The sequence below is a fragment of the Aquarana catesbeiana genome, linkage group LG03 (assembly GCF_042186555.1).
Source record: "Aquarana catesbeiana isolate 2022-GZ linkage group LG03, ASM4218655v1, whole genome shotgun sequence".
NCBI classification, from domain to species: domain Eukaryota; kingdom Metazoa; phylum Chordata; class Amphibia; order Anura; family Ranidae; genus Aquarana; species Aquarana catesbeiana.
In genome coordinates this window covers 652,975,036-652,987,470 of record NC_133326.1, presented here as the reverse complement: position 1 = coordinate 652,987,470, position 12,435 = coordinate 652,975,036, and the positions used below count along the sequence as shown (strand labels likewise).

Genomic DNA, 12,435 nt, shown 5'->3' with positions numbered 1-12,435 from the left:
CTTGGTCTCTTGTACCCTGTGACATTATACCAGCTTCCTATATATCTTAATCTTTATACTAGTATCCAAATAGCAAAGTTTTGAACAATCTGCCAGAGTGAGAAGAAGCCTCTGCAAGTTTTTGAAAATATCACCATATAAAAAATCTGTTAAACATTTTGTTTATCACCTTCTAACTCACCACTACCTAATGAGTTATGTGCCATGAGGTGCTGGCAATGGCCCAACTTAAGACATTATCAAGAATCCAAAAATATTGTCCCACCAAACAAACTTTATCAAGATACCAAACTTTATTGTAAACTCCAAAATATATCAATATCCTAACACATAAATGCATTTTAAAACTGTTACCCCAAACACAAACACAACGGCTGATAGAGTAACCATCAATTAACTAATCTAAAGAATGCATATTTATCACTAAAATCTATTACCTCGGTAGCCAATATTTAAGGCCAACAATAGGAAAACAAGTGTAGACCCAGGTATAAAAAAAATATATTGAGCACCAACCATGCTTAAAGCGCCAAAAAAATGTAAGATATAATATATGAAAGAAAGGTGTAGAAATTGCGCCAACTCCTAAATGTGAGGAAAGCAGCCAACACAGCAATATGACCGTTGCAAATGAGAATTAAAAATAAAAAAGTGTGGCGCTAGTGCAAAATGAGGCTCCTGTTGCTAAACAGGTAGATATAGTTATTTGAGGAGGAATGAAAAACACTTTCAGTGTAAATAGGTGAAGTGAAGAAAAGTTGTTTTGTGAAACATCCAAAGCTATTTATATGTGTAGAGAAATAGGGTACTCAGTGATAACCTATAGGTTGAATAGGAAACAATTCTGCATATGAAACCATATTCCAAAGGAAAAACAAAGCAAGTACATATCAATGCAAGGTATCTCGATGGACTGAGTATGTTGTTTAACAAAACTGAAATACAATAGAAATGGGAGCCAAGGCGAAGGACATCGGAAATCCCTGAGGGAGGGCAAACCCACGGGTTCATATGATTATACCCCACCACTACCCACTGCGCTATTTTTATACTTCTCTATGCCGGTTTTTATATTGAGCCTAGTTTTTACTGCCCCCCGTTTGTAAAAATATTTTTTTTGGGAGTACACTCCTCAAATAAAGTGCTCTTATGCTTTTTTACAAATCACGGATTCACACTATGTGGAAGTTTTTTTCTTTTTTTCTTGCTTATTTGCACATTTGACGGACCTCTGAGGAAACGGTCATTCGGCGATCGAAACCGTACCCTGGGGACCCCAGACTCCAAGTTGGTTCTTCAATTGAGGACTGCTGACAAGATGTTCCACAAGTCTTCCCACAAATCTTCACTCCATACCGTCTGACGGTACATGCTCGTTTGACTCACCGCCACGGCCTGTGAGTCCACCTGATCTGGTAAGGGCATCCTTTTGCTTTTTCCCTTCACCTGGTTGGAATCATCCACATGAGTTGAGATTCAGCGTAGTTATCAGGACCCCTCCCAACAACCTTTACCTACCTCTTGAGAAGACGGTTTGCACCCTGTGGTCTGTTGGACTGAGTGGGACTGCCCCATCTTGTCATTTGAGAGACTTTTGTGCTCCCATTTATGTTTGCCCTCCCTCAGGGATTTCCGATGTCCTTCGCCTTGGCTCCCATTTCTATTGTATTTCAGTTTTGTTAAACAACATACTCAGTCCATCGAGATACCTTGCATTGATATGTACTTGCTTTGTTTTTCCTTTGGAATATGGTTTCATATGCAGAATTGTTTCCTATTCAACCTATAAGATATAATATATAATCAGATAGACTAACCCATAATGCACAAAAATGATCTAAAATCTCAATAGAAATAAGAAAATAAAACAATACCATTGTAAATTATACATTGCACAAATGAGAAGAAAGTGAGCATCTAGTCATTTAGAGATGTGGTCTCCAAACTGCAGCCCGTGTGCCGTATGTGCCCAGTATCCAGCCATTGGGGCATTAATCCTCCCACTAATACAAGATATTGTTCCTCACACTGACACCAATAGTGGTCCATAATTCCTTCAACTGACACCAACAATGGGGTACTATTCCTCCTACTGATACTAATAACGGGGCACTATTCCTTCCACTGACACCAATAGTGGGGCACTATTCCATGCCACTGATGCCAATGATGGGGCACTATTCCTTCCACTAATACCAATGATGGGGCGCTATTCATTCACACTGATGCCAGTGATGAGGTACTATTCTCCCTGCTGATACCAATCATGGGGCACTATTCCTCCCGCTGATACCAATGATGGGGCACTATTTCTCCCGCTGATACCAATGATGGGGCACTATTCCTCCCGCTGACACCAATGATGGGTCACTATTCCTCCCGCTGATAGCAATGATGGGGCACTATTTCTCCTGCTGATACCAATGATGGGGCACGATTCCTCCCGCTGACACCAATCATGGGGCATTATTCCTACTGGCCTCGGGTGCTGTGTAATTTATTTGCACCTACTGACCACCAGCCCCCTTAAAGTCTGCAGGACAGTAAACTGGCCCTTTGTTTACAAAGTTTGGAGACCCCTGACATAGTGGAATGAAAAACTAAAATAATCATGGAAGTCTCTGAATGGATGAAAAATCTCATCAGGGAGATTGTTACTCACCCTATGCCTGGTATCATCCTCTCCGTCTATTGTCAGGCATCGATAGGCTTGTAGGACAATACCCCAACTCATATCAAGATCCAAAGACAGGCTACTGCGTGAGCCTGGGTCCCCAAACATAGCGGCCCCTGGAAAACATTAAGTAATGGATATGGTTGTAAGGAAAGCTGGACAGTGTGGCGACATGCGACGCTGTACCCAAACAAAATTGACGTCCTTTTTTTTTCCCCACAAATAAAGCTTTCTTTTGGTGGTGTTTGATCACCTCTGTGGTTTTTATTTTTTGCACTATAAACAAAAAAAGTGTGACAATTTTGAAAATATATATATATATATATTTTACTTTTTGCTATAATAAATACCCCAAAAAAATAAATACATTTCTTCATCAGTTTAGGCCAATATGTATTCTTTTACATATTTTTGGTAAAAAAAATTGCGTATATTGTATGTAATGTATTATATATTTATGGAATTTTTATTAACTTTTTACTAGTAATGGTGGTGATGAGCGATTTATTAGCAGGACTGCGACATTGCAGCAGACAGAACAACACTTTTGACACTTTTTTGGGACCATTGACATTTATACAGCGGTCAGAGCTAAAAATAGCCACTGATTACTGCATAAATGTCACTGGCAGGAAAGGGTTTAACACTAGGGGGCGATCAAGGGGTTAAGTGTTCCCTAGGGAGGTGTTTCTAACTGTGGGGGCAGTGCACTGACAGGAACCAGAGAGATCGCTGTTCCTGATCACTAGGGGCAGCAGATCTCTCTCTACTTCCCTGACAGAAAGGGGATCTGTCTGTTTACATTGACAGATCCCCGTTCTGGCTCTTTGAGGAGCGATTGCAGGTCGCCGGCGGACATTGCGGCTGCTGGATGCACGAATCGGCTCCTGCGCCGCGCCCCCCTAGAGTTTTTAAAGCGCTGACTTACAGCTATGATGATTCGCACAGCCGTGCCAGCCTGCCGCAGGTATTTTTTAATCCAGCCTGAAGATGGCACTTTAGGCTATTGAACATATTTCTAGTTTCTCCTTACCTCCTGGATGTTTGCAGAGCTCAGTAGCTCAAGTTGAAATTTACACACATCTGTGAAAGAGTAGGAGGAGTGACACATCCCTTATCAGTTGGCCCATCTAAATATTTAAGCAGGGTGTGCTAGTAAACTCCCAAATTGTATTGTCATCTTAATAGGTATTAAACCCAAAAGCAAACATTTATTTTATTGCAGCTTCCCAATTCTTAGATGTGATGGGTGCATTAGTTTCCTTTTTACGTGTTCTTTCTTTTATTTTAATCTAATGATCTAAATCTGCTAGTACATCTAACACTGCCCCCCCCCCCCAGACTAACAATATTGCTGTCCCAATGTTCCCCCTATGCTCCATCATCCAGAGTGGAGGCAGTCCAATACAGGAGGTGCGTTACTAGCCAGATCTGCAGGTGAAAACAGAGTGAAAAAAAGCCTAAAAAAGGAAAACTAATGCAGCCAACATATCTAAAGATTGGTAAGTGGCAGTATATTACATCTGTACTTTTGGGTTTAATACAGTTTAAATAACAAACAGCATGGCAAAAACTAGAAGAGAACAGATGACTGATGATGGGATGAATTTGAAAACCTGTGCCTCCATCTGACTCCCCCTGAGCGCAGTGTAAAGGGATGATCGATCGCCATGATGAAGAACGGCCTCACATTGTATTGTAGAACCAGGAAAGAGCAGAAGAAATTAAACTTGATGATAAAACCTTCATGTGGACAAACAGGAGGCTGAGACGAGGGGCGCTCAGTGTTGGAGTTTCCTGCTTTTATAATGAAAGGCATTGAAAACAGATCAAAGCCTGGGGGGAGGGGGGCGCATTAAAAAATATAAATAAATAATGGGTAAACCTCGGCACATTCTGTTCCCTGAATTCCTTGACTTCCTCCGTCCCTTTACTACACTATTCTGGTGATTGTATTGTACACTCCCAGAAGTGTGGAATATATGCAGAGAAGCCCCAACATTTCAACACACGGTCCACCAAAAAGGTAAGTGCTCGAGTGCAAGTGACCTTGCATTGGATTATATTAGGGTTGCACCAATACCAGTACCAGTACTGGTGCCGGTTCTAAGCATTTGCAAAAGTATCTGTACTCGTGCAAATGCTCTGTTACCTGAAACCGATACTTTCAGGCTCGGTTCTATTAGCTGTCATCAGGATCCCCCCGCTGACAGCTGACATGTAAACAAAAAAAGACGACAATTATCGGTTGTTTAGAAGGTGGGGCCGCTGCATCCTGATCAACCGATGACTCTTTCAGCTGTCAGTGAGGTTGCCCTGTTGACAGATGAAGTGTAAACAAAAAATAAAAAGCAGCTGGGGCAATTTTTATCAACAACATTGCTCAGCCACTGAAACAGAAAGATAAAAAGAAACATTGTATCTTCTTGTATCTTTCTGCTTATTCATCTGCAGATCAAAGGGATGAACTTTATTTTGCAGATGAAGTCAAATTTAAGCAACCTGTCAAATTAAAAAAAATTTTTTTTAAATAAGCCTTATAATAATCAGCCTTAAACGGGTTGTAAAACTTTGTGTTTTTTCAAAAAAACACCTGGCAGTGACCGGCCCCCCAGCCTCCCCCGTTTTACTTACCTGAGCCCCTGGCGGGGACGCGCTGTCTCTCTGCCCGGGGTTCTCGGCTCTTGATTGGATAGATTGATAGCAGCGCAGCCATTGGCTCCCGCTGCTGTCAATCAAATCCAATGTCATGGGCGCTGGGGGCGGGGCTGTGTCATACATTAGGCTATGGATGCCAAATGTTGGACTCGGGAGCGCGCCCGCAAGGTAACCCCCTCGGGAGAGCGCTTCTCCTAGGGGGTTATCTGATGCAGGGAGGAGCCGCAAGAGTCGCCGGGGGGACCCCAGAGGACGAGGTTCGGGGCCACTCGTGCAAAACGAGCTGCACAGTGGAGGTAAGTATGATATGTTTGTTATTTAAAAAAAAAAAAAGACGAACCCTTACAATCACTTTAATTAATTCTTTATTCTCCTTCTCCATTTAATTATTCTTTTCCTGCTGATTTTTTTTTTGTTCACTTCTATTTTATAAACAAATGATAGTTAAAACTTTTTTTTTTGTTTGCTTTGTTTGTTAAAATTTTTACATCTTTAACATATATTTATACGTTTCACATTGAAAAAAGTGCAAATATAAAAAATAAGTACATTTATTTCATTCGTAAACTCTTCAATGCTTTGTACCATGTCTTACAGGTGAAGTGTAAACAAAACAGTTGCGCTAGGTATCGTTAATTGGTATTGGCGAGTACTAAAAAAGTGTCGGTACTCGTACTAGTTGTGAAAAAGATGGTATTGGTGCATCCCTAGATTATATCGAATTTTGTCAGGAAGACGCCCTGAAATTTAAACTCCGGACTAAACAGATATTGTCTAAATACCAGAGCCATGTGTATTCTTCCTTTAATCTTGGTGTGATTTGTGTATTTCTTCCAGATCTGTGCAGTAATCCAGTGTGAGACTTTCCCTCTGTGCAGGAGCTTCCTGTGATAAAGACCGCTCACTGCTGCTCTCTCTCCTTGTGCAGGGGGACTGGTCTTGTCTCCGCCCCCTCCTGTAGTTTTCTGCAGGAAGTCTGTAGTGGGTGGAGCCTGCTGGGTCCCTCCCACAGCTCTCCTCTCTGCACAGGCTATGTACAGCACTACTTTAACAAGGTTAAGCAAAGACATTTTGGTGCACACAAACTGGATTCATAATCTTTGTGGTTACTGAGGAATATTTTTTAATGAACGTTTTTGTGCCCAGAGTTTGGCTTTAAAGTGGAAATCCAGACAAGTTTGTTTTAGTTTTGTATAGAGTGCGGAAGCTTTAGAACTTCTGCCAAGCTTTTTCTGTCTTGATTGGTTAGATTTACTCTCAATTTGTTGTCACCAGGACAGGAAGTGGGGATACATACAGCAAATAAAGATGAGGTTTAGATATGGCAATTTTTTGTTATATTGGTCCAGCCTGCATCAATGTTAGTATGTACCATACCTGTGGAAGCTGGAAATCAGTGTAGTAGACACCCCTAAACATTTAGGCCTCATTTATTATTACAGGTACTTACATAGTGTAGCACCCTCTAGTGTGCTAGAAGGATAGTGTATGTTTTTTTTTTTGTGAGAGTAGGTACATTTCCAGGCTTGGCTGGCAGCCAAGCCTGAGTATGTTTTGATCTGGGTTGGGAGTGACTCAGAGTAGGGCTGGGTGACTCACAGGTGGTATCACTAAGACATCCCGCTTCCTTCCAAAATGTTCTAGTGTTTTCTGGAAAGGAAGGAGGAGAGGGGAGGTGGAGCTGCATGGGGTGTTCTGAGGAGCCCTGACCAATCCCCAATCTGGATTAAATACCCAGGGTCAGCCCAGCTGGGGGAGGAGTTGTTCGGGAGGAAGCTAGAGATGGACTGCTAGGCTGTTGTGGCCTTGGAGGGAGCCCCTCATTCTGAGGGGAGGTGACCTTGGGGCCAGGACCCTTCCCAGGACACAAGGAGGTGTCCTGGACAGGTGGCACGGGAGCAAGGAGAGGACAGTGGAAGAGCACTGCCAGGCAAAGTTTCCAGGAGAGGAACAACAGGTCACAGCCAAGAGGGCTGGTGAGTGACACACCGTCAGGAGAGGACAGGGGAGGCATGCCTGAGAGGACTGGAAGATTGCAGTCTGGGATGGGTGAAGAGCCAGAGTAGTGGACTGGTGTGTCATGGGCAGTGGAGAGAGGCACCTGCAACCATGAGGGCTTGCAGGGCCTGAAGATGTGGTACTGGGCTCAGAAGCCACATGGACAGCTAGCACTAAGGACTAACATATTTTTGCTACACTAAAGGGGCCTGCGGTCCCTGCCTGCAAAGGGCATTCACCTTAGGCCTGGCTAAGTCAGTGTCCGGCCTACAAATCAGTGCTAGCTGGTCCTGGAAGAGCAAGCAAGTGATGTGCTGGAGGTGTTAAGGAGAGATAGTCTGCAAGCAAGTGTTGTGCTGAAGATTGGATTTGTATATATTGGAGGTGTATATAGTTGGTCCTATACAGTGGGGCAAAAAAGTATTTAGTCAGCCACCAATTGTGCAAGTTCTCCCACTTAAAAAGATGAGAGAGGCCTGTAATTGTCATCATAGGTATACCTCAACTATGAGAGACAAAATGTGGAAACAAATCCAGACAATCACATTGTCTGATTTTTGAAAGAATTTATTTGCAAATTATGGTGGAAAATAAGTATTTGGTCACCTACAAACAAGCAAGATTTCTGGCTCTCACAGACCTGTATCTTCTTCTTTAAGAGGCTCCTCTGTCCTCCACTCATTACCTGTATTAATGGCACCTGTTTGAACTTGTTATCAGTATAAAAGACACCTGTCCACAACCTCAAACAGTCACACTCCAAACACCACTATGGTGAAGACCAAAGAGCTTTCGAAGGACACCAGAAACAAAATTGTAGACCTGCACCAGGCTGGGAAGACTGAATCTGCAATAGGCAAGCAGCTTGGTGTGAAGAAATCAACTGTGGGAGCAATAATTAGAAAATGGAAGACATACAAGACCACTGATAATCTCCCTCGATCTGGGGCTCCACGTAAGATCTCACCCCGTGGGGTCAAAATGATCACAAGTACGGTGAGCAAAAATCCCAGAACCACACGGGGGGGGGACCAAGTGAATGACCTGCGGAGAGCTGGGACCAACGTAACAAGGGCTACCATCAGTAACACACTACGCCTCCAGGGACTCAGATCCTGCAGTGCCAGACGTGTCCCCCTGCTTAAGCCAGTACATGTCCGGGCCCGTCTGAGGTTTGCTAGAGAGCATTTGGATGATCCAGAAGAGGATTGGGAGAATGTCATATGGTCAGATGAAACCAAAGTAGAACCGTCGTGTTTGGAGGAGAGAGAATGCTGAGTTGCAACCAAAGAAGACCATACCTACTGTGAAGCATGGGGGTGGCAACATCATGCTTTGGGGCTGTTTCTCTGCAAAGGGAACAGGACAACTGATCCGTGTACATGAAAGAATGAATGGGGCCATGTATTGTGAGATTTTGAGTGCAAACCTCCTCCCATAAGCAAGGGCATTGAAGATGAAACGTGGCTGGGTCTTTCAACATGACAATGATCCCAAACGCACTGCCCGGGCAATGAGGGAGTGGCTTCGTAAGAAGCATTTCAAGGTCCTGGAGTGGCCTAGCCAGTCTCCAGATCTCAACCCCATAGAAAACCTTTGGAGGGAGTTGAAAGTCCGTGTTGCCCAGCGACAGCCCCAAAACATCACTGTTCTAGAGGAGATCTGCATGGAGGAATGGGCCAACATACCAGCAACAGTGTGTGACAACCTTGTGAAGACTTACAGAAAATGTTTGACCTCTGTCATTGCCAACAAAGGATATATAACAAAGTATTGAGATGAACTTTTGATGTTGACCAAATACTTATTTTCCACCATAATTTGCAAATAAATTCTTTCAAAAATCAGACAATGTGATTGTCTGGATTTGTTTCCACATTTTGTCTCTCATAGTTGAGGTATTCCTATGATGACAATTACAGGCCTCTCTCATCTTTTTAAGTGGGAGAACTTGCACAATTGGTGGCTGACTAAATACTTTTTTGCCCCACTGTATATATTGTTCTGCAAATCAGTTTGGGCATCTCATGAAAATCCCATCCCCATCCGAGTTTTTTCCCCTCAATAAAAATAAAAACAAAGTTCAAGGCCAGGTTTTCTGCCTGAGGGTGAATGAGAACTTTGTGCCTGGGTGACAGATGGACTACAACACTCCAAGAGGGTACCGCTACAACAGCACTGACATTTTACATGTAAAGTATATTGTGCATTCACATCAGTCCCTGCCCTCAAGGAGCTTACAATCTAAGGTCCCTAACTCACATTCATTCATACACATACTAGGGCCACCATAGACAGGATCCAATTAACCTACCAGCATGTCTTTGGCGTGTGGAAGGACATGTAAACTCCAGACAGGTAGTGCTGTGGTTGGGATTCAAACCAATGGACCCAGTGCTGCCCGCCAGAAGTGCTAACCACTTAGCTACTGTGACTTAGACCACTTATTCACTTAGACTAGTGGTTGGGAGGTGTTAAAAATATTCGGTTGAGCCACGTTTTTAGCCTCCCTACCCGCTATAAGCTGCAATGTGTTCACATGCTGTGGTCATGAAGCTGTGCAATGTTGTCGCCACAAAAAACACTATGAACAAAAAAAGTAAACCGTGAAATCACAGCACACAGAAAAAAGTGCACAAGGATATAGTATGATCCAACCACCAAAGAGGAAGGGCCTCAGTCCCTGAACCCCCCGTGGCACAAGGCTCCTGACAGGGGCACAGTACTCTAGTCCACCTTGGCCAAAACCAGGCAGGCTCTACTCCTTAGGCACTTGATGAAGTCGGACTTCCAAGTACTAGGTGAGGGCTTCCCCCGAAAGGGGGACCCCTGAAGTAGCACAAGGCATTTGAGGTAACTAAAAAAAAATTAACCACTTGTTGACCACATCGCTGGACTTCAAGGGGTTATACCGGGAAGATGCTCGCAGCTGCAGGCATCATTCCCATACCATTTTTTAGAGCCAACGGCCGGCTCTCTTCTAAAAGCAATTCTAGTGGCTGGATTGCTTTTACAAGCAGCGGGAGAGGATGTCGCTATAAAGAAAATAAGACCGACAATTAAAAAGAAAAAAACATTTCCCATTAAAAAAAGAAAAAAAATATAATTTCTGCATAAATTTAGGGCAATATATATTCTGCTACATTTTTTTGGTAAAAAAAATCCCAATAAGTGTATATTGATTGGTTTACAGGAACATTATAGCATCTACAAACTATGGGATATATACGGGAATATTTTTTGTATAATAGTAATGGCAGCAATCAGTGACTTAGGCTCGATTCACACCTATGCATGTTGCTTTTGAGCGTTTTTGGAGTTTTTTTTTTCATGCTTGCCACGTTTTTGAGCAGCGTTTTTGCCGCGTTTTTGCCACGTTTTGCGTTTTTTTTTTTTTTTTTCTACAGTTTTTTTTTTTTTTTTTTACTGTATACAGTCCAAAGAAAAAAAAACAAACAAAAAAACAGCAAAAACGCTGCAAAAACGCTGCACTTGCGTTTTTGATGCTTGTCCATTGAATTCCATTACATGCAAAAAGCTGCTTTTTGCATGAAAAAAAGTCCCCAACCCTTTCCAAAAACACAGAAATACAAAAAGGCATTGATGTGAACATGTTCCATAGGCACCCATGTTAAAAAATTCCCATGCATGTCTGCAAAATGCAAAATGCATCAAAAAACGCGCTAGTGTGAATGGAGCCTTATAGTAGGACTGCTATATTTCGGTGGACAATCGGACACTAACTGACACCTTGTGGGAACCAGTGGCACTAATACAGTGTACAGTCCTAAAAATATGCACTGTCACTGTACTAATAACACTGGTTGGGAAGGGGTTAAACATCTAGGGCAATCAAAGGGTTAACTGTGTGCCTAGCCAGTGTTTATGTGTACAGTAGGAGGTGCTTTTACTAAGGGATGTGATGAATCTTATTTCCTGCTTTGCACGAACACAGAATCCATCCCTTCCCCCCCTTGTTTACAAGCTCCATTATATGTCTCTGGCCGACGATCAGTGGGTGCCGGTTGACATTCAGTACCTGACACCCGCAGATCGGCTTCTGCTGTGAATATAGCGCCCCTCTGCAGGCAGAAATGCCAAATCAGGTATATATACGTGATCCGGCACACAGTTGCCACCCTGTAGCAGTAAAACTGCTATAGGGTGGTCAGCAAGTGGTTAAAGTGTTACTAAACCCAGGACCCTGCATTCACTATATCTGGTCTCCCACAGTACACAGAACATGGAAATGCAATTATTTTAATAAATATAAACAGATAAATACCTTTTCTCATCAGCAGTATATAGCAGTCTTGTGACTTATTTCAGTGTTCGGCTGGGCACTGGGTAAAGCTTGTAGGAGATTTCATCCTCTTCTGACGATTCCATGAGGCTACAGGACCTCTGACCCTCTGTCTGGACAGAGCCGATTGGCCCTGTGCTGATCACATGTACTCTCAAAACAAAAACTCTCTAGCAATACACACAAATCTGAGCATGTGCAGCTTGCCCCCCAAGGCTCTGTTCTATAAGGAGATGGATTGGGGATTGTGGAAGAAGGGGAGGATCAAAGAACACAGGACCAAACAGCCTTTTTTTGCACAATGCAGAAGATTAACCCCTTCGGTTCCACAAGCATGCTTTACTGCATATACAGACTGATTTTACTGCTGTGGGTTTAAGAACACTTTTAAAGTAGAACTATAGGCAAACTTTTTGTTTTCATTTTGGATAGAGTAAGAGTAGGGTTGCCAGCTTTTCATCAAATCAAACCCGAACACTTTAGCGGCGCACAGCAATTTTTTTTATAGTATAAACTATACATATATTTTGCAATTAAATGACATTTCTAATCATATGAAATTAATCACAAGAGTCCCCCTTTACATCAGAATCCACAGAGTTCCCCTTTTGCATCTGGGAATCCCAGAGTTCCCTTACACTGTAAAACGGGACTCTGCAGACTCTGATGTAAGGGAGAACTCTGGGGACTCTAACATAAGGGATGCTCTGGGAACCCTGATTTAAGGGGGAACACTGAGAACTCTGATGCACAGAGAGTACTCTGATGTAAAGGGGAACGCTGTGGCCTCTGGTGAAAAGGG

General features: G+C 42.9%; 2 protein-coding genes across 3 annotated transcripts in view; one reads left to right on the top strand and one right to left on the bottom strand.

Moving 5' to 3' along the window:
* The window catches only part of ECSIT (ECSIT signaling integrator), a 468,974-nt gene that overhangs the window by 3,028 nt on the left and 453,511 nt on the right, over window positions 1–12,435 (top strand). The window lies entirely within an intron of this gene.
* Window positions 1–12,435, bottom strand: part of RGL3 (ral guanine nucleotide dissociation stimulator like 3) — a 139,298-nt gene that overhangs the window by 118,246 nt on the left and 8,617 nt on the right. For both annotated transcript variants that reach the window (XM_073622683.1, XM_073622684.1), the window contains exon 2: window positions 2,663–2,790. In XM_073622683.1, the coding sequence (XP_073478784.1) occupies window positions 2,663–2,782 (120 nt within the window). In that variant the 5' untranslated portion in view covers window positions 2,783–2,790. The remainder of the gene's footprint in view (window positions 1–2,662; window positions 2,791–12,435) is intronic.